Consider the following 23682-nt stretch of genomic DNA (forward strand, 5'->3'; position numbering starts at 1 on the left):
ATTTTAAAGGGTAAAACCAATTAAAACAGTAAATAGAAATCAAAGTTTTAAAAACACAGGAGGACAACAGAAGACCACATAACTCAGGTAGTGTTAAAAGCCAGAGAATAAAAGTGGGTCTTAAGACGAGACTTAAAACACTCCACTGTGGGAGCAGTTCGAACATGGAGGGGCAGACTCTGTTCCAGAGTTTAGGGCCGACCACAGAGAAGGCCCTGTCTCCCCTGGTTTTAAGTCTGGTCTTGGGCACTACAAGCTGGAGCTGGCTCTCGGACCTCAGAGCGCGCGCAGGATTGTAAATTTGGATGAGGTCCGAGATATACTGATATAGTAGTTTGTGTCTACTTACATGTTGTGTTCGTGTACGGTACTTAAATGTTGTGCCCGTGTACTTAAATGTTTTGCTGTAATTTTGCCTCTTCCTATATACTGTATCAAATTAATTTGGAGTTTGGTGGTGGCTGTTGCTTGCACAAGCAAAGCGTACTTCCAGTTGTGCAGTTGCTGTCCTTTTGACATTGCCTTGTTGACATACACCCACCTCAAAAGTAGTATCAATAGTAGTACACATCAAGTTACATAAAATGCAACTATAAAGTGATGTAACATATTACTCGCTACCAGAAAAAGTAATTAGTATGTAAAGGTGTTAGTCCTAATACTGATTCTGACTCATAACAAACCCCAGAAAACTTCCAAATAATCAACATGTGCATGTTTTGTGAGTGTGACGTGTTTTACCAAGTGTAGAAGCAGGCACAGTGATGAGGTGAGGACCCTCTATTCCATTCTCAAATAAATGGGCGAGGAAGGCAATAGCCTGGATGGTTTTCCCCAAACCCTGAGCAGATAAAGGGGTAGGTGATTACTGAGCGAGTCAGCCAGATTATAATATGAACAAGTACAAAACAAAGACTTTTAGGGAGTTGAAACCAGTGACAGTGCAATGAGGCTGCCTTCAGGTGCACACAGGTGCAGTACTGGCTGCCTCACCTTATGACTTTTCGCTGCAGATTTTTTGGTCGAATCTGCAAGAATAACTTTCATACACTTATATGAAATACATTGCACAGGCTGGGGCTGGAAAATGTATATAATTTTGATCTTAATTTAGATTTGGGCTTTTCACAAATATTATATTGTAAAAATGGGCTGCAGCTCGTGCATGAACATTCCTGAGCTTGTAACAGTAAAACGCAAGAGTGAGCGTGTGAGTGAAAAAGAGATGTCTACTAGAAGTTTGGATCTCACCATAGTTGATCATTTTCATTTGACAAAGACCTAACAAGCCTAATCAATAATAAAAAACTAAACTCAGCAAAAAAATGTTAGGCCATACAATTTCCACGTTAACGTAACCGTGGACCGTACCACAGAATTGGGCAATAAAATGGAATACGCTGTCCAATGCCGAATATCACAGAAATTGACATAATTGAGTGAAATGCTGTCATTGTGAGGAGAAGGAACTTTTGTTTGGAAAATCATGTGTCCCGGACCGCTCATTCGTCCCTGAAACACTCAACCGCCCCGTCCTGAACTAAACCAGTTGAAACATCGACGAAACTATGAAGCTAAAGCTAGCAAGAGCAATTCATATACACACAACACATCTGCTTGTATTGTTATAACAACATCGTCTATGTAACATTCAAACAGGACAGCAGTCGCAACTTGAGGCTCTTTTTTCCCCCGTCAAGTTCAGAACAACAGCAAACTTCCCCCCCTTCACAATAACAGCGCTGTGTACAACATCCATTCAGACTGTTCTAACAAGATAAAGGTTTTAAAAAAGTATCTTACACAAGCGTAATGTACTTAAAGCACTTACAGAAACATTTATAAAATGATTATGCTTTGGCTTATAATATTGGTCAAAACTGTCCAAAGATTTATTGCACCAACGAATGTAAAGATTTTGGCATTTGATTAACAACTATTTTATTAAATTAAATGTATGACACAAAAAGCACACACTTGATGGTGGTAAAATAAGAGTAGATTAAAAAACAAAATTCAAGAAAAAAAAAAAGAAAAATCTAATTTTATTGTTCTTTTCATATTGCTATTATTTTAATTTATTGTTGTTAATATTATTAGTAGTATTATTTAACTTCTTGTTTAATAATTACTAATCTATATCTGATTGTTCTTTTGAATTATATTTTAAGTTGAGTTTTGGTGGTACAATAAAGACTCATGTTTTCAAATCGTGTTAGTAATAAAGAATTCAATATTAATCAAAACAATTATGATTATTTTTGCCGTAGTCATCTAGCCCCATCATGGTTTGTGATGATTGCGCATCTAAAGTTGAAGTGGTGGCGAGCTGAGCATCACCTTCATATTCGTAATCTCTTACATATATAGATCTGCACTGTATTTGATCAGAAAATGCGCCAAGTCTGCGATTTGCACTTTAGAAAATGTTTAAAATGACTAGACTTTTACCGACAACGGTTCAGTGTACACATTTTAATAGTTATTTTATAATACCATTATGATCTTTTTTATTTGATGCATTTTTGTTTAGATTTTTGGCAGCGGTTTTAGGCCCAATCTAGGCCCAAAAATGTTGGGCCTGGATTGTTGCTGTTTGCCGTCAAGAATCCAAGTCTACTACTACACCCCCATAGTTTCGAGTTGTAATGACTTCAGATTATAATGTGGTTATGAATCTTGTTCATCTTAATGAAAAACTTCATACAGTAAGGAGGGAATTAATCGCTATAATAATACAATATTTTATCATATACCCATCAGAGATAAAAGGCCTTCTTATTATGCCAAAATGATGGCCACAAAGTAGACTGACGTAATGTCTCACCATCTCATCAGCGAGGATGCCACTCAGGTCATGATCGTGCAGAAGGAGCAGCCACTTTAGACCAATGAGCTGATAAGGTTTAAGGTGGAGCCTAAACGACAAGAGACATGTTACAAACAACAATCACAACCCTAAATATCTTATTACAGCGTTTCCTCGATTATAGAGGGGGTTACATTCTAGGGAATTTCCACAAGTAGGGACGATATCTATTTTGCTATTTTTATGAATACGATATACATTTAAATACTTTTTTTTACAAGTCATCAACACATTCCACACAGTTTTCACAAACATTTACTATGCTCTTAAAACAATTAATAGACTCTAAATTAGGGGTCTTAAACTCAATTGAAGTGGGGCGGGTGGAGCTAGATTCGGGGTGGTGAGCCTGAGTCTTCGAAATTGTAACCATGTGACTAAATGTGTTAACTACTTCTACTAGCAGCTATAATGACCCTAAGCTATGGTAGGGCTAAAATTATTGTAAATGTAAAAAATATGTATTTTGACAAGGGCAGTCAAAAATACATCAACTGAAAAATAACTAAAAATATCACATTAATCATATATACCGTATTTTTCGGAGTATAAGTCGCTCCGGAGTACAAGTCGCACCGGCCGAAAATGCATAATAAAGAACGAAAAAAACATATATAAGTCACACTGGAGTATAAGTCGCATTTTTGGGGGAAATGTATTTGATAAAACCCAACACCAAGAATAGACATTTGAAAGTCAATTTAAAATAAAGAATAGTGAACAACAGGCTGAATAAGTGTACGTTATATGAGGCATAAATAACCAACTGAGAATGTGCCTGGTATGTTAACGTAACATATTATGGTAAGAGTCATTCAAATAACTATAACATATAGAACATGCTCTACGTTTACCAAACAATCTGTCACTCCTAATCGCTAAATCCCATGAAATCTTATACGTCTAGTCTCTTACGTTAAGTTAAAAGTTAAAGTACCAATGATTGTCACACACACACATACTAGGTGTGGTGAAATTTGTCCTCTGCATTTGACCCATCCCCTTGTTCACCCCCTGGGAGGTGAGGGGAGCAGTGAGCAGCAGCGGTGCCACGCCCGGGAATCATTTTTGGTGATTTAACCCCCAATTCCAACCCTTGATGCTGAGTGCCAAGCAGGGAGGTAATGGGTCCCATTTTTATAGTCTTTGGTATGACTCAGCCGGGGTTTGAACTCACAACCTACCGATCTCAGGGCGGGCACTCTAACCACTCGGCCACTGAGTCGGTGACCTAAATAATATTATTTGATATTTTACGGTAATGTGTTAATAATTTCACACATAAGTCGTTCCTGAGTATAAGTCGCACCCCCGGCTAAACTATGAAAAAAAACTGCGACTTATTGTCCGAAAAATACGGTACTCATATTAATGATGCAATTTATTTTGAGTGCACAGGCTCCTTTACCTCAAACATGGATGGTTACTTAAAAAGGTGGCATTGGTTGTTATATGATCAGGTCAATGCATACATCAGTGCTAAAATGAGTGAGGCGACTGACTGTTGTGCCCGTTGCCAAAATACCCTTCAAAATACACCCCAACAGGACTTTAGATAAAACTGTTAACGGGTTTTGAACAAATAAATGACGATCATTCAATAAAAACATTTAAAAAATGTTCCTGTATGACATTCTGACAACAAAATTGCAATGGGGTTCAAATATTGGGGGTCTTTTTTAAGTTGATTTATATTATGCAAGCGAGTAATAACGTGTTAGTCCCGATTAAACCAAATTCAAAAGTGTAGTTAATCTCATTAAAAAACGTAATTATTTGACAGAACTAACTTTGACACTTCAGAGCAGGGGTAGGGAACCTATGGCTCTCGAGCCAGATGTGGCTCTTTCGATGACTGCATCCGGCTCTCAGATAAATCTTAGCTGACATTGCTTAACACGATAAGTAATGAATAATTCCGCCGGTAATCACAGAAAAGAGAAAATAATCTCATGCATTTTAATTCATCTATCCGTTTTCTACCGCACCTGTTCAAGAAGTCGCATTAATGGTAAGAAGTATTTTATTTATTATTGGTTAGCTTCAGAATTATGTTAAAGTTAAAAGTTAAAGTACCACTGATAGTCACACACACACAGTAGGTGTGGTGAAATTGTCCTCTGCATTTGACCCATCCCCTGGGAGGTGAGGGGAGCAGTGAGCAGCAGTGGTAGCCACGCTCAACAATATTATTAAAAAGAATAAGAGACTTATCATATTCTAAAAATGTTGGTCTTACTTAAAAATGCATGCATTTAGTTGTATTCAGTGTTAGAAAATATGATATGGCTCTCACGGAAATACATTTTTATATATTTGGCTTTTATGGCTCTCAGTCAAAAAGGTTCCCGACCCCTGCTTTAGAGTTTCCTCGGAGATAGAGACACTTCAGCTTGCTTAATGGACATTGCTCTTCGTGTTGTGCTGTAATTGATGTTTTTGCACTATTATTGTAGCTTGTGGGATTCAAGATTGTGACAATAATTAGTAAACTATTAGCTACCCAGGGTGCGCTGGTCACAATTACGTTCAACTATAAAGTTAAGTAGAGGGCCACAAAATATGGGCGTCCAGATTGCAAGTTTTAGACCCCTGCTTTAAAAAATATGTCATTTTAACATGAAAATTAAATAGGTACACTAATCTAAAACATACTCAATGGTACTTTAAAATCTGCGATGCACTTTGGTGAGGGAACACTAGGCTTAACAATAGTAGAGATACATGCCACTCACTGGCTATTGAGCAAGCTGGGTTGTTTCATGGACTCCAAGCCGCTCCTCATCACCGCCGTGACCTGCTTGACCATTTTGGAGGAAATGGTCTCGCAACTGGACATGAGTCGCCGCACGATGGCACGCTCCTTGAGAACCACTTTGCAACCCAGAAGCAGGCCCTCCTGTAGCCCGTTGCTCTTGTGGATGAGTTCTGTCTAAGACATGAAGTAAAAGTTGGTTAATGAAAAACATTTAGGGTAAAATAATTGGAGAATAAAACAGCCGTGCTGTCCATACAGAAAAAAGGACGGACAGTGCAAGAGAAGGTTTTCAAGCCAGATGGAATGTTAAACGTGATGTAACGGAAATTGGAATTAAAAAATGTGGGGTCAATTTTTACAACATTTAGTTTTGGGGGGGGAAATGTATAGGTATAATCTTAAAATCTGGGTTAAAATAGTCTAAGCAAAATACTTTTTAAAATGGTTTAAAAGTGTAAATTTACAACCCTTCCTTGCGGCCTACATAACATCCAACGGTAGTGCTTTGGTCAAAATTTTGCATACATGTTGTATTGCCCCACAAAAAAGGATAGACAAAATCCAGGAACCTATTGACTACAACTGGATTAAAATGGCAGAGTCGCGCAAAGCTCTTTGGGTAAACCTCTACCATACATGAAGATATCCGCTCACGTGACTACGGCAAAATACATCACTATCATTTCAGATTTTCAAACGGCTTGTTTGGAGCAGATTTGGAAGAAGGCAATATTATTTTTATTAAATATGTCTACCAAACCTCCATGGTTTGAGTTCAATTTTGTTAAGACTTATGGGGATCCCATATACACCAAAACAGGTACCAACAGGTAATAAAAGTTGGTTTTGCATATGAGGGGTCCTTTAAGAAATCTAGCGTGCACAGAACTAACTGATGCACATTACGTATTGTAGACGAAGGATGCTCTATGAGTAGGGCTGGACAAGTCATCAAATTTTTATTTCGATTTCAAATATGGTTTTTCACAATTATGATAATATAATAATCGGAAAAAAACAAACGATTAATGGGTCCCGAAACGTACGTGCTAATTGCGCAACTTGTGATGGTGAAACAGATGAGCGAACGAATGAAAAAAGAGCATGTCTATGAGAAGTTTGGGATGTCACCATGGTTGCTACTTTTTATTTGACACATCGCTAGTATGCCTAATCAATAATCACTAAACTTAAAAAAAGGAGGGCATATGAGTTCCGCGTTCTCATAACCGCGGACAAAGTCATATAATTGGCCAGTAAAACGGAATCTGCTGATAAACGCAAAAATAATATCAGTTAATTCGACATAAATGTAACAGAAATGTTGTCATTGTGAGGGGAAAAAACATTTATTTGGGAAAATAATGTGTCCGGTAGCGCTCGTTTATCCCCGACACATTCAACCGCCCCGTCCTGAACTAAACAATGTTGAGACAGTCACTTGAAACATCGACTCTATACACCAGGGGTCCCCAAACTTTTTGACTCGGGGGCCGCATTGGGTTAAAACAATTTGGCCAGGTTGTGTATATATATATATATATATATATATACATACATACATACATACATACATACATACATACATATATATATATATATATATATATATTAGATATATATAGCGCACTTTCCAAACGCGCGATGTCACATTATCGATGAGAAAATGCCTTTTTAGACAATATGATTTGCCTGAGCGGCTAGGAGACACCGTGAGTAGCAAGCGGTACAAAGTGGATAAAAAAAGACAGAAAAAAATATTTAATTTGTTTTAATTTTTTTATACTTGGGACTTCCCGCGGGCCTGATTTTGGACGCTGGCGGGCTGGATCTGGCCCGCGGGCCATAGTTTGGGGACCCCTGCTATACACCCACAACACATTTCAACTGCATGTATTGTTGTGAACGACATCATCGATGTAAGATCAATTTACAAACAGTGGTCGCAACTTCAGAAGCCCACTCTTTTTCTTTTTTTTTTTTTTAATAGCCTCATGTGAGTCGCCTCTTTACTCGCCAAGCTGAAAACATAAGCACAGCAAAATTCCCCCCTTCACAATATTAGCACAGTGGGCATAACGTACTTAACCTTTAAAGCCCTTATTTATACATTTACAAAATTATTACACTTTGACCTTAAATACTTGTCTAAATTGTTCAAGACGTATTACGTACACCAACAAATGTGAGGATATATTTAAATTTGAGTTTAGATGGTACAATAAATACTCACGTTTTCAAATTAAAGAATAATCGTGTATTTAATCTTGATTACAATAAAAATCCAAATAATCATAATTATTATATTTGCCATAATCGTTCAGCCCTATCTGTTAGGTTATGTTAGTCCTCATATAGTCATATATACTCAATAATTCTAGTGCTGCCTTAACCAATATTAACATGACATCCATTAGGGTTCTCACCAGGCTGGTCCAATTTTCAAAGGGTCGAAGCGCCACTATCTTCTTGGCTTTTGTAACAGAGCAACCAGAGATCAAAGCCAGCTCATCAATAGTGGCTTCCTGGAAAAACTGGACGACCTGATCCATCACGGTTCCTGTGGGTTTCGACGTTTTCAACTCTTCATCGGAGTCATCGTAGTCGCTGCTCATTGAGTCCTCGTCGTCGGAACTGAAGCGTTCATCAGAAGCGCGGGCTTTTTGCTTCCTCTCGACCGCCTGCTTTTGGGCAATGCTAGTCACGCTGGCGAACCTGGACAGCATTTGGGCGGCGGAGGAGGAGGAAGAGGATGGTTTTTGGTTGAAAAAGTCAGCTGTTCTTGTCAAAGAGGAAGATGAGTCCTTGCTAATCCATGTGGACATAGAATTATCCAATTCGTCTTTGGACTCTATGATTTGGTCCTCTAAAAAGTCATCACTATCTACTGTAGCGTCTGAATCGCCCTCAAATTCATTAACATCATTGAGGTCTTTGGACTTCTTAGCATCTATTTTGCTTTTACTCTTGTCCGAACCACTGAGTTGGTGCAACTTGGTTTGCGACTCATCTCTGCTGCTCTTTGCTTGTTGGGATTTCTGTGGTGTGCAGTCAGGTGAGCTGGTGCTACCTACATGTTGTTCACAAAAAAGACAATCAGCATGAGTGACCAAAATTGACAAAAAGGGCTGCACGATTAATTGACGTCAAACCGACATCGATATTTTAATTGGTGCGATTACCAAACAGCAAGAGGCGAGGTTTTTGTATTTCTCCGCTGTCACAGGCATTTTTTTCATCGCCGTCACTGGCATTTGAGTGACAGTAAAGTTAGCCAATCATAATTGTCTGCTTGCCAATCAAAACTGTTTTAAGGAAACAGCATGTTTGTGTAAGCTGCAGTGGAGGCAGCCAGTACGCCAATAACAAACACTGTACCGGTACTTGCACCTTGGAAAAAGTTTTGATGGTGACTATGTTTGAACAAATACTTACTCAGTAAATTAATTGAACAATAAATGAAAATTAAGATGAAATACATTGTCCACATTGACAAATTGCTATGTCTGTGCGTGTTTGTTCCTTCATCTTGCGCTTCAAACAGGGAGAAAGAGGTCTCACTCTGTGCATCGCTCTCAGCACCTGAGGGCGTTTATTTAACAGTAGAAGTAACTGAATGCAGTGAGCCCTCTTTTCAGTCATTCACAATCTTTGTTTCGGTGGGCGCAGGGCAAGACTTCTGGTTTACACAGGCAGGATGCACGCCTCCCTTCTTGTGAGAGCATCAACACGGACTAACAAGTGAGACTGCCGTGATGGCAAAAAAAAACAAAAAAAACTACCACCCCTATTTTTTCCAACTGGAAAAATGCACTTTAAGATGTTCAATGTTTATCTAAGTTAAATTTTTGCTTACAGAGAAAGTTAGTTACTTTCCAATTACAGTACGATGGTAAACAATTCTTCAGTAATGAGAAATAAAAGTTTATACCCTTTTAAATGGTTAATTGCAATATTATATATTATGATTACACTACGATCACTTTTTATCGGTTATTTGTTCAGTTTAAGAAAATGATGTAGACAAAAGAGCTGAGTCTGTCTGCATAAAGCCAAACATTTTTAAAAGTAAATTATTGCATATAGTTCTAATGTGAGACGAAAATATGTTGATTGACAGTCTAAAAGTAACATGTCTTCCTTCCCTCGTTATTTTCACAGTTTTATGCATTTTTTATGTATAAAACATACAAATTGCAATTTTGGAGAGAAACATCGCAATTAGTTTTTTTCCTCAAAATCGTGCAGCCCTAATAACAGATGTAGACACCAGGAGGAACATGTGGGAGAAAATGTGTCCGAACCTGGGTCGGAGAACATTTGTAGAACCTGGAGAGCGTCATCAACATTCCAGTCATGTTCCTTCAGCACCATGCGTAGTTCCTGCATTAACAACAGAAGATTCTTGAGATAACTATGGTCTGGGTAGTACTTTTAAGCAGGAACTTCTTAAGTCAACGGCACATAATTCAACAAAAATTTGATCCGCTATTACAAGGCTTTGCGATCATCAAATGGATCTACTCAGGGAGTTCTGTCTTTTCTTTTGTTGTTAATTTGTGACACACATTCTTAATGAATGTGCAGTTTCAACAAGTGGCTTTAAATTCCAGAAGTGAAAAATATACACAGGAACTGTTAAAGAATATTCACTATGAAAGCAATAGGACTCCAGCAGTGTCCCAATACTTTTGTCCGATGTCAGTTCAGTTCAGTTTATTTCAAACATGCATACAATACAATTACAATGTAATGCATCACATATTTCCAGTCTTTTCGTTACAGCACGTCCGAAAAGGAGTAAGAAGAAGCAGAGCTTATCTAATCCTACCTCTTTTCACATCGTAGCAGTTTTATCCCATTTCTTTGTATGATGTTTGTAACAGAACAGTGAATAAATCAATAATAAATATACCATAAGTAAGTAAACAAATACATAAACAGTCATTATTGCTCTTTTTTTCAACATACATATTGTGTTAAAAGTCCCTACGACTTATCGTGGTTAACTTATTTTTATACTTGTGTAATCCATCCATCTTCTTCCGCTTATCCGAGGTCGGATCGCGGGGGCAGCAGCTTAAGCAGGGAAGCCCAGACTTCCCTCTCCCCAGCCACTTCGTCCAGCTCCTCCCGGGGGATCCCGAGGCGTTCCCAGGCCAGCCGGGAGACATAGTCTTCCCAACGTGTCCTGGGTCTTCCCCGTGGCCTCCTACCGGTCGGACGTGCCCTAAACACCTCCCGAGGGAGGCGATCGGGTGGCATCCTGACCAGATGCCCGAACCACCTCATCTGGCTCCTCTCGATGTGGAGGAGCAGCGGCTTTACTTTGAGCTCCCCCCGGATGACAGAGCTTCTCACCCTATCTCTAAGGGAGAGCCCCGCCACCCGGCGGAGGAAACTCATTTCAGCCGCTTGTACCCGGGATCTTGTCCTTTCGGTCATAACCCAAAGCTCATGACCATAGGTGAGGATGGGAACGTAGATCGACCGGTAAATTGAGAGCTTTGCCTTCCGGCTCAGCTCCTTCTTCACCACAACGGATCGATACAGCGTCCGCATTACTGAAGATGCCGCACCGATCCGCCTGTCGATCTCACGATCCACTCTTCTCTCACTCGTGAACAAGACTCCGAGGTACTTGAACTCCTCCACTTGGGGCAGGGTCTCCTCCCCAACCTGAAGATGGCATTGCACCCTTTTCCGGGCGAGAACCATGGACTCGGACTTGGAGGTGCTGATTCTCATCCCAGTCGCTTCACACTCGGCTGCGAACCGATCCAGCGAGAGCTGAAGATCCTGGCCAGATGAAGCCATCAGGACCACATCATCTGCAAAAAGCAGAGACCTAATCCTGCAGCCACCAAACCAGATCCCCTCAACGCCTTGACTGCGCCTAGAAATTCTGTCCATAAAAGTTATGAACAGAATCGGTGACAAAGGGCAGCCTTGGCGGAGTCCAACCCTCACTGGAAACGTGTCCGACTTACTGCCGGCAATGCGGACCAAGCTCTGACACTGATCATACAGGGAGCGGACCGCTAAAATCAGACAGTCCGATACCCCATACTCTCTGAGCACTCCCCACAGGACTTCCCGAGGGACACGGTCGAATGCCTTCTCCAAGTCCACAAAACACATGTAGACTGGTTGGGCAAACTCCCATGCACCCTCAAGGACCCTGCCGAGAGTATAGAGCTGGTCCACAGTTCCACGACCAGGGCGAAAACCACACTGTTCCTCCTGAATCCGAGGTTCAACTATCCGGCGTAGCCTCCTCTCCAGTACACCTGAATAGACCTTACCGGGAAGGCTGAGGAGTGTGTTACTTTATTGTTAATACCGTTTTAGGATTAATAGTTTGACTCTGGAACAGATTAATTATATGAGAACTGTGTGTGTAACTTTTAAAGGTAATACAATATAGTACAGTCTTTTTTTTTTACCTCTTTGTCCTGATCAGGAAACTTTTTCTGCAGCTTTTTGACCATTGACTCCTTCTTCTCCCAACTGGGTTCATCCTCTTCTTCGTCATCATCATCACATTCATCTTCAGACACCTTCTCGTTTCAATAGCAGAAAGACAAATGCAAAAGAAACTCACTACACAGAAATTATACAGTAAATCTCTATCCCCATTTTGGGGATATATATATATATATATATACATATATATATATATATATATATATATATATATATATTAAAAAAAAAGGAAACTACATATCAGGCATGTGAGCACCCTTTGATAAAAAAAGAGGAAAACTGATGAAAAAAGAGGAACATTTCTATAGGCTCTAAGTACTGCCACGCAAGCCCTGGAAGAAAATAGAGAAAATCCAAGACTACATTCCCTGCGATTGGGTACATTTCGCCACTATATTTTCCCTATAGATTTATTCTCACCTACTAACCTCTTTTGGCTGTCCTTTTGACACTTTCATGTTGTCCCATGCAATGTACCAAATCATTTTTAGTATATAATTTACTAACATTATTATCATTGAAAATGTAATGTAAAATTAGATAACATGTATGCAAACAACTCAGAAAAAGTTTCCCATTTGGCAACGCTATCCTGTGGCCACGCCCCCTTCGGTAATATACCTCCAGTGTTGCGACCTATGTTTAGATCCGTCACATCAAAAATATTCCTACTCGCTGGCTATTAATAAATACTCTAGAACTATAACTGGTTCAGAACTGGTAGTGTTCGGATTCTAATCAACCACATGAGATTAGTAGCAAAGTAGACAGCCGTCAACATTGTGACTGAGAGCAAACGGAGGCAACAACACGCTAGCTAACTAGCAAGCTTGTTTCGGTGCTCCTGATCGTCTTATCGTCCTGCAACTAACAGTGCGGCGTTTAAGCAAGAAGAACAGAAAGGCCCAGCGGCTAATTGTATGGATATTAAAAATTTTTTTAAATGTGGAAGTGATATTTTGAAGTGAAAAATGTATGTTTAAAAATGCGGACATTTCACATGCCTGATATGTTTTTTTGTTTAAATATCTCACTGATGATTTTCTTCTTTTGTTGGGTTGAGTAATGTCCTGTGAGCTGAGGGAGTCATCCTGCTTTCTCTTCTTGCCACAATCTGGGTCTAAAAAAAGCAATATTCCAAATTTGGTCCACTGATTACACAGATTAAACACTTTATTTGCTGACTCTAAAATGTACAGCTCATTGGTACAGTACGTGTAGTGTAAGTGTGTGTATTAGGTTCATACCTTTATAACCAGGCATCAGCAGACATGCAGCAACAGCTCCATCCAATGTGCTTGTACTACCAACAACCTAAAAACCCAGGGAAGTATTGTCATACACTAATCAGAAATCAAATGGAGGCAAATGTGACTTCTCAGTATTCGCTCAAAGTCGACACATTTGATCCAAGAGGAGACCTCACACTCTAAATAGCGTGGCTTCACTACATTGCAGATTTTAGATTTTTTTTCTTTAAACAAAAAAGTGATATTATTTATTGTACAAAACCCAAAACCAGTGAAATTGACACGTGTAATTCGTAAATAAAAGCAGAATACAATAATTTGCACATCCTTTTCAACGTATATTCAGTTGAATAAACTGCAAAGACAAGATATTTAATGTTCGAACTGAGAAATAACATTTTTTTTCCAAATAATCATTACCTTTGAATTTAATGGCAGCAACAGGTTGCAAAAAAGTTGGCACAGGGGCATATTTTCTTAATTTCGGCCCAATATTTATCGTGCACCCCTAATAAAAACTAAGCATCTTTAATCTCACCTCTAAGAGCGTCTGCCTCGACAACTGAGGGAACATCTCAGCCAGTTTTGACATTTTTTCTTCGATTTCTTCGTCATCATTTGTGACAATTTTAGACAATTTCTCCACGGGAGCCCTGAAAAATACACACAGCAAAAGTAAATAAAGGAATGTAAAAACAAATAGATTAATTATTTGGGTTGACGCCAACCTGGAGTGTCTTGATAAGACAATTTTTGTTGCTGGCTCATCTTCTTCATCAGACAGAACGACAACCTCCTCAAAAACCACTCCTCGGGTATGGGACTTTGATGATGCTTTGGCAGGTTTCATATGGGCTGGAGGGCAAAAATAAGTCAAATGACAACGCTGAAACTGGAGTAAATATGTCACCATGCATGAACATTAGGGCTGTAACAGTATTGTAAATCGTCACAATAATGCCATGACATGTGATGCTATCAAACAAAAGTTGGAGAGTGTAGTTTTTTTCTGGCACCTTTGCCTTGGCGGATCTGAAAATAAACTACATCTCCCAGAATCCTCTGCGCAGCACGGACTGCATTGTGGGGGCTTGCAGTGCAGTGAAGGAGAGAGACATGTGATATGTGTTCCACTATTAGGTTCCACTTCATAATTGATAAGAGGAATTGTTTTTTTTTCAAAATAACTTCATCAATCATGCCTCTCACATGGACAATAGAAGGAGGACGTATTTCGACAAGCCAATTTAGAACCTGGAATGGCGAGAACGACACGAAAAGACGCTTGGTTCTACCCCCCTTTTCTTTGCGAGGATTATACATGGGGATATATGAACATTGTAGCAGTCGGCATCCTATTGACAGCAGAGCTTGTACAGTAAGTGATGTTTTCTTATGTTTGTTGGCCCTCAAAGTCTGCAGTAAGCAGTAATCAGTGATGGAGTTGAAAAAAAGCAAATGTTCTGATGCATTTTTTAAATGAATGTGCCACGTATGATTTAAATGAGCAAAATAGGTAAATATTACCGTACATATTATAAATGTGCCTGTTACTACATAACATATATACGTACAACATGTATATAAAACCTTAATGGAGGTGTTTGGATGTGTTTTTAAGGGCTTTATAGGCAAAATAGAACGGCTCCTGAAGGCTCCATTGTAAGCGGACTTTTAATAGCATTTATTTACTATTTAGAAAGCATTAACAAAATAAATACATCTTTTGTCATGTCTTCAATATTGATTGTGAACGATAGGCAAAATTCCAAACATTTTTGCCATTTTGCCTATCGTTCATAATCATTATGAAAGACATGACGATGAATGTTTTTTTCTTCTTCCCCAATCTAAATATTAAATGCGATCAAAAGTTTACTTACTATGGAGCATATGGCTGCCACACAATTCTGGCTACAAAGCCCTTAAAAAACATCCAAACACCTCTATTGAGTTTGTGTATACATATTGTAAATATATATGTAATGTAGTAATGGTCACATTTATAATAACATTTAATATTCACGTATTTTGATCATTTTAAACATACGCGGCACATTCATTTAAAAAACACGTTACGTTTGCTTTTTTTTCTCCCCTTCATCACTGATTGTTACTCATTGCAGACTTCATGAGAGCCAACAAACAAAATAAAACATCACTTACTGTGCAAGGTTTGCTGTCATTAGGATGCCGACTGCTCGGATATTCATATATTCCCATATAGGTGAAGAACTTCTCATAATCCTTTCGAAGAAACGGGGTGGGAGGACCAAGCGTCTTTTCATGTCGTTCTGGCCATTTCCAGGTCCTAAATAACTGTCAAAGTGTACCAATGTTAGAATAATCATGTATAAATATATTTTCACACAACTTTAGTGTGCTTAAAGTCTGTTGCTTTAGTTATTAGCTATTGTGCTCAAGTTAGACTTTTCAATTTGTGCAAGGACAAAAACTTCTTGTCTGAGGAGTGGCCTCAGCCGCAGATGTTATCTTTGTTTTAGCCCGCTAACAGCCAAGGACTTCAACGAAGATAAGATGACAACACGCAGACGAAGCAGAGACTTCAAGGACCTCAACAAAGATAAGATGAAACCTTAATTCTAGCCTGATTTAGCCATTCCTTTACCACTTTTGACGTGTGTTTGGGATCGCTGTGCTGTTGGAACACCCAATTGCGCCCAAGACCCAACCTCTGGGCTGGTGATTTTAGGTTGTCCTGAAGAATTTGGAGGTAATCCTCCTTTTACATTGTCCCATTTACTCTCTGTAAAGCACTAGTTCCATTGGCAGCAAAACAGGCCCAGAGCATAATACTACCACCACCACCATACTTGACGGTAGGCATGGTGTTCCTGGGATTTAAGGCGTCACCTTTTCTCTTCCAAACATATTGCTGGGTATTGTGGCCGAGCAGCTAAATTTTTGTTTAATCTGACATCACATGGGCAAAGATAAGACCTTCTGGAGGAAAGTTCTGTGGTCAGATCAGGCTAGAATTAAGGTTTTAGACTGGCCTTCCCAAAGTCCTGACTTAAATGTGTGGACAATGCTGAAGAAACAAGTCAATGTCAGAAAACCAACACATTTAGCTGAACTGCACCAAATTTGTCAAGAGGAGTGGTCAAAAATTCAAGCATAATCTTGTGGATGGCTACCAAAAGCGCCTTATTGCAGTGAAACTTGCCAAGGGACATGTAACTAGAGATGTCCGATAATGTTTTTTTTGCCGATATTCCGATATTGTCCAACTCTTAATTACCGATTCCGATATCAACCGATACCGATATACACAGTCGTGGAATTAACACATTATTATGCCTAATTTTGTTGTGATGAGGGGTAGAGGGTATCGGGGGGTGTATATTGTAGCGTCCCGGAAGAGTTAGTGCTGCAAGGGGTTCTGGGTAATTTGTTCTGTTGTGTTTATGTTGTGTTACGGTGCGGTTGTTCTCCCGAAATGTGTTTGTCATTCTTGTTTGGTGTGGGTTCACAGTGTGGCGCATATTAGTAACAGTGTTAGAGTTTGTTTATACGGCCACTCTCAGTGTGACCTGTATGGCTGTTGACCAAGTATGCAATGCATTCACTTGTGTGTGTGAAAAGCCGCAGGTATTATGTGATTGGGCCGGCACGCAAAGGCAGTGCCTTTAAAGGGGAACATTATCACCAGACCTATGTAAGCGTCAATATATACCTTGATGTTGCAGAAAAAAGACCATATATTTTTGTAACCGATTTCCGAACTCTAAATGGGTGAATTTTGGCGAATTAAACGCCTTTCTATTATTCGCTCTCGGAGCGATGACATCACAACGTGACGTCACATCGGGAAGCAATCCGCCATTTTCTCACTTTCGTCGGTGTGTTGTCGGAGGGTGTAACAACACGAACAGGGACGGATTCAAGTTGCACCAGTGGCCCAAAGATGCGAAAGTGGCAAGAAATTGGACGAAATTTGTTCAAAATACGAGGCTGTGGGGAAAGCCGACGAAATGGTCAGTCGTTTGTTCCGCACACTTTACCGACGAAAGCTATGCTACGACAGAGATGGCAAGAATGTGTGGATATCCTGCGACACTCAAAGCAGATGCTGACATCAACTCCAAAACTGGACAGATCAGCTTTCAGGAAAAGAGAGCGGATGAGGGTATGTCTACAGAATATATTAATTGATGAAAACTTTATTCATTACTTGCGGTTTTACGTAAATGATTATACATAAACTGTGTTAACCAATAATTTAGCTTAAAAACATTTATTTTTTTCAATCATTCGAGTACATTCGGGTAGTCTTGTGTAATGCAGTATTTTGTGTCTATTTAGGTATGGTTAACCTGAGTGCTGAAATCGTGGAAAAATATATGTTCTTAGCGCGCCTGAAATGGGCTGTCTGCACTCTCAAAGTGCATGTTGTTGCCAAATGTATTTCATATGCTGTAAACCTAGTTCATAGTTGTTAGTTTCCTTTAATGCCAAACAAACACATACCAATCGTTGGTTAGAAGGCGATCGCCGAATTCGTCCTCGCTTTCTCCCGTGTCGCTGGCTGTAGTGTCGTTTTCGCTTGCATACGGTTCAAACCGATATGGCTCAATAGCTTCAGTTTCTTCCTCAATTTCGTTTTCGCTACCTGCCTCCACACTACAACCATCCGTTTCAATACATGCGTACCGGTAATCTGTTGAATCGCTTAAGCCGCTGAAATCCGAGTCTGAATCCGAGCTAATGTCGCTATACCTTGCTGCTCTATCCGCCATGTTTGTTTGTATTGGCATCACTGTGTGACCTCACAGGAAAATGGACGGGTGTATATAACTATGGTTAAAATCAGGCACTTTGAAGCTTTTTTTCGGAATATTGCGTGATGGGTAAAATTTTGAAAAAAACTTCGAAAAATAAAATAAGCCACTGGGAACTGATTTTTAATGGTTTTAACCCTTCTGAAATTGTGATAATGTTCCCCTTCAAGATTTATTGGCGCTCTGTACTTCTCCCTACGTCCGTGTACCACTCTGTACACTCTGTTTTAAAAAGTCCTACATTTTACTTTTTGAAACCGATACCGATCATTTCCGATATTACATTTTAAAGCATTTATCGGCCGATATTATCGGACATCTCTACATGTAACCAAATGTTAACATTGCTTTATGTATATTTTTGACCCAGCAGATTTGGTCACATTTTCAGTAGACCCATAATAAATTAATAAAAGAACCAAACTTGATGAATGTTTTTTGTGACCAACAAGCAGAGATGGGTAGTAACGCGCTACATTTACTCCGTTACATCTACTTGAGTAACTTTTGGGATAAATTGTACTTCTAAGAGTAGTTTTAATGCAACATACTCTTACTTTTACATGAGTATATTTATAGAGAAGAAACGTTACTTTTACTCCGCTACTTTTATCTACATTCAGCTCGCTACTCGCTACTAATTTTTGTCGATCTGTTAATGCACGCTTTGTTTGTTTTGGTCTGTCAGACAGACCTTCATAGTGCCTGCGTTTCACCAAATGCAGTCACTGGTGACGTTCACTCCGTTCCACCAATCAGATGCAGTCACTGGTGACGTTGGACCAATCAAACAGAGCCAGGGGTCACATGACCTGACCTGACAAGTTGAAAAACGTATTCGGGTGTTACCATTTAGTGGTCAATTGTACGGAATATGTACTGTACTGTGCAATCTACTAATAAACGTTCCAATCAATCAATCAAAACTGTGAAGGAAAAAAGACCATTTTTTATTTCAACCGTACATCCCGTCAAAAGCCTAAAGACTGACTGCACAGTTCCTGTCTTCACAATAAAAGTGCCGCTCCATTGCGCCTGCGCTTTCAAAATAAGAGTCTCCGAAAGCCAGCGCAAACAAGCTAGCAAGCTACGGAGTTTGCCGCCAATGTATTTCTTGTAAAGTGTATAAAAACGAATATGGAAGCTGGACAAATAAGATGCCAAAAACCAACAACTTCCATGTGGTATTAGACAGAAAGGAGTAACTTTTTTTCTCCTCCATTTGAAAATGTGGACGTTATCAGCACTACTGTCTGATTACAATCAATGCAAGTCATCAGAATCAGGTAATACACCAACTTACATTCTTGTCTTCATGAAAGAAAGGAATCTATATGTGTTAAACATGCATGTCTATTCATTAAAACACCTTTAACATGTAAACAAAAATGGCAAAATAAATAAATATAAATTATATACTGCATATATCAATGTATGTATATATATATATATATATATATGATATGTGTGTGTATGTTACTAATCAGTTACTCAGTAGTTTTTTCACAACATACTTTTACTCAAGTAAATATTTGGGTGACTACTCCTTACTTTTACTTGAGTAATACATCTCTAAAGTAACAGTACTCTTACTTGAGTACAATTTATGGCTACTCTACCCACCTCTGCCAACAAGTATGTGCTCCAATCATCCATCCATCCATTTTCTACCGCTTATTCCCTTCGGGGTCGCTGGAGCCTATCTCAGCTACAATCGGGCGGAAGGCGGGGTACACCCTGGACAAGTCGCCACCTCATCGCAGGGCCAACACAGATAGACAGACAACATTCACACTCACATTCACACACTAGGGCCAATTTGGTGTTGCCAATCAACTTATCCCCAGGTGCATGTTCACTCTATCACAAAAAAAAAAAAGAGCTGTAGAAATTATTGGAAACTCAAAACAGCCATGACATTATGTTCTTTACAAGTGTATGTCAACTTTTGACCACGACTGTATATGGGGACAAGCTATAGAAAATATTCAGCTGTTACGTCACACGTGTCAAATTCAATTTATGACTCGTTGGCATAGAAACACAAAGTTATGTGGTTCGTCGTACGTAATAAATCAGATGATCAAGATTATTGGGGCAAAATGCAGTCACTCAACATGGCCAGGAAGAATGCTAGTAATGTCGGAGAGACCAACAATAGTACCGGCTTACACATCTGGCTAACGACTCGGGCATGCTACCTTTACTTACCTGGCTTGTTTTCTTTCTCGGACTCCGGGCTTTTGGAGCCGTTTGGCGGAAATTGGACGGCTGTTTTGTGAAAACGGAAACGTTCCAAGTTGAACTGGCTCATGTTGCCGCGCTATCTCATTCTCGACAGCGTAGAAGCCTTTTGTCCCCGGCTAGCGGCGGCTCTGGCTGTTAGCCCAGGTGTCGTGAGGCTCGACGTAACACCGACGACAGCTCAACTAGACGGCCCTGCAAGAAAGACAGCAATGCCGGACGCCGTTAAAAGACACTGGTAAGATTTCAAACTGAATTCCACGACAAGAACTGTAGTGTTAATTCAAAGCGGGGTGGTAGGAGGCCAAAGACGGCTGCCGGTTTCCCGCGAATGAAGTCACAGTGCTGAGACTTGGGTATTTCTTCTTCTGTTGCTTTTTGGCAGTTGGCAAACAACATTTAATGTACATTACCGCCACCAACTGGAGTGGAGTGGGAATCATTCTTCTTTTTTTAATCTAATGCAGTGGTTCTTAACATTGGCGTTGTTAGGCCTATTTTAGGGGGGCTCAAGCCCCCCTAAAATACTCTTAAGCTCCCCTAAATAATTTGGTGTTATACATATATATATATATATATATATATATATATATATATAAAGGATGTAATTGCCGAAAGAAACCTGATTGCCCCCTCAACGGGGGGTGCTTACAAACATCAGTTGTCTACCAATCTAAGGTAATACGCAAGGACATTAACACATCCGACACATATGTAGGATTAACCGAGGGAGAATTCGAAACCAGATGGAACAATCACAAGGCTTCTTTCAGGAACAAAAACCTGCGAAATACCACAGAACTCAGCAAACACATTTGGGACCTCAAAGACAATAATGTTGAATATTCAATAACATGGCAAATTCTTGCATCCAGCACACCTTACAATAGTGGTAATAAAAGATGCAACCTATGCTTGAAAGAGAAACTGTTTATTATTTACCGTCCAGACCTGTCATCCCTCAACAAGCGCAGCGAAATTGTAACAACATGCCGCCATAGACGGAAACACCTCCGAGGTAACACATGAGCCAATCACCACGCCCCTAGGCCAGCCTGTACCCACCCACTCTGTTCCCTATATAAACCATGGTATGCGAATGCTCCCATTAAAATCTCCTGACGATTGAGGGTACCCCCCCTCATGAAACAGGCCTGTAGAGATGAAATAGTCTTGTGATTTTTTTCCCACACATACATATATTGCGCTCTACTACGGTATCGAGCACTATTTTTTGGATAACCTTATTAAGACATATATATATATATATATATATATATATATATATATATTTTTTTTTTTTAACAAATACATGCCGACATATTCATTATAAAGTGGCCCGAATATGAGTTTAAATAAATAATCATATAACCTGACATTATTCACTCAGTTTCTCCTCACTTCATAGCGTAAATCACCAAAAATGATTCCCGGGCGCGGCACCGCTGCTGCCCACTGCTCCCCTCACCTCCCAGGGGGTGAACAAGGGGATGGGTCAAATGCAGAGGACAAATTTCACCACACCTAGTGTGTGTGTGTGTGACAATCATTGGTACTTTAAGGTAGAGAGCCCCTTTAGTGTGTCGGTATCCAATCCATTCCACTTGTTCATATAGAAAATGCCCACATCACTCAAAATCCAGTCCACATTTTCTCTGCGACCTTGCCTGCGGTCCTTGGACTTGTTCATATAGAAAATGCCCACATCACTCTTGTAGAATCTATATAAAGTAATATACATTAGTCTAATGTTAAAACAATGAAAAAAACATTAAATATATTTGTTTTATTGTATTGTTACAATAATAGCTGTTGTATTGTTATAGAATGGCTTGTTTAAACATTTCATAGGATTTTCAGAGGGAGGAAAAACCAAGACATTTAATATAAAATGTCAAATGAATAAATACATTAAAAGAAAAAGAAAAAAAATGGTTAAAAGCCATCGTTTCATTTCGTCCCGTGCATTTAAAAAAAAATAATAATAACAATGAATAATTTCTAAGTCTTTGTTAGCCGTTTGTAAAGTTTTGTGCTCGTGCACTACGTTCACTCGTGTCCTGTGCATCTCCTGGGGGCTAAGCCCCCCCTGTCCTTAAAAGCTAGTGACGCTCCTGGTTCTTAACCTTGTTGGAGGTACCGAACCCCACCAGTTTCATATGCGCATTCACCGAACCCTTCTTTAGTGAAAAATAAAATGTTTTTTCTTTTCAAATTCAAGACAGAGTTATATGTTTTTGGTAACACTTTAGTATGGGAACATAGTCTAAGTCAGTGGTTCTCAACCTTTTTTCAGTGATGTACCCCCAGTGAACATTTTTTTTAATTCAAGTACCCCCTATTCAGAGCAAAGCATTTTTGGTTGAAAAAAAGAGATAAAGAAGTAAAATACAGCACTATGTCATCAGTTTCTGATGTATTAAATTGTATAACAGTGCAAAATATTGCTCATTTGTTGTGGTCTTTCTTGAACTATTTGGAAAAAAAGATATCAAAATAACTAAAGACTTACTGAAAAATAAACAAGTGATTCATTTATAAATAAAGATGTCTACACATAGAAGTAATCATCAACTTAAAGTGCCCACTTTGGGGATTGTAATAGAGATCCATCTGGATTCATGAAAATTTCTAAACATTTCTTCACAAAAAAATAAATCTTTAACATCAATATTTATGGAACATCCATCCATTCATCCATCCATCTTCTTCCGCTTATCCGAGGTCGGGTCGCGGGGGCAGCAGCCTAAGCAGGGAAGCCCAGACTTCCCTCTCCCCAGCCACTTCGTCCAGCTCCTCCCGGGGGATCCCGAGGCGTTCCCAGGCCAGCCGGGAGACATAGTCTTCCCAACGTGTCCTGGGTCTTCCCCGTGGCCTCCTACCGGTCGGACGTGCCCGAAACACCTCCCGAGGGAGGCGTTCGGGTGGCATCCTGACAAGATGCCCGAACCACCTCATCTGGCTCCTCTCGATGTGGAGGAGCAGCGGCTTTACTTTGAGCTCCCCCCGGATGACAGAGCTTGAACATGTCCACAAAAAATCTAGCTGTCAACACTGAATATTGCATTTTTGCATTTCTTTTCACAGTTCTTTTTCACAGACATTTAAAAAAAATCTCACGTACCCCTTGGCATACCTTCAAGTACCCCCAGGGGTACGCGTCCCCCCATTTGAGAACCGTGCACTGGTCTAAGTAAGACTTAATTTAGAGTTGTTTGGACACTCGGGGAACATATTCTAAGTAGGGCTGCAACAACTAATCGATTTAATCGA

The 23682-nt window shown here is 39.6% G+C and overlaps 1 protein-coding gene across 1 annotated transcript in view; it reads right to left on the minus strand.

The window, feature by feature from the left end:
* Positions 1-20770, minus strand: part of smarcad1a (SNF2 related chromatin remodeling ATPase with DExD box 1a) — a 33463-nt gene extending 12693 nt beyond the window's left edge. The window contains exons 1-11 of the mRNA XM_061928733.1: positions 20377-20770; positions 14092-14218; positions 13902-14016; positions 13361-13427; positions 13148-13233; positions 12074-12187; positions 9932-10010; positions 8054-8697; positions 5605-5801; positions 2828-2918; positions 742-841 (exon numbers count right to left, since the gene is read on the minus strand). Coding sequence (XP_061784717.1) covers positions 742-841; positions 2828-2918; positions 5605-5801; positions 8054-8697; positions 9932-10010; positions 12074-12187; positions 13148-13233; positions 13361-13427; positions 13902-14016; positions 14092-14218; positions 20377-20479 — 1723 coding nt within the window. The 5' untranslated portion in view covers positions 20480-20770. The remainder of the gene's footprint in view (positions 1-741; positions 842-2827; positions 2919-5604; positions 5802-8053; positions 8698-9931; positions 10011-12073; positions 12188-13147; positions 13234-13360; positions 13428-13901; positions 14017-14091; positions 14219-20376) is intronic.
* Between the last annotated feature and the right edge of the window lie 2912 nt (positions 20771-23682).

Source organism: Nerophis lumbriciformis, linkage group LG33 (genome assembly GCF_033978685.3).
Source record: "Nerophis lumbriciformis linkage group LG33, RoL_Nlum_v2.1, whole genome shotgun sequence".
Classification (NCBI taxonomy): domain Eukaryota; kingdom Metazoa; phylum Chordata; class Actinopteri; order Syngnathiformes; family Syngnathidae; genus Nerophis; species Nerophis lumbriciformis.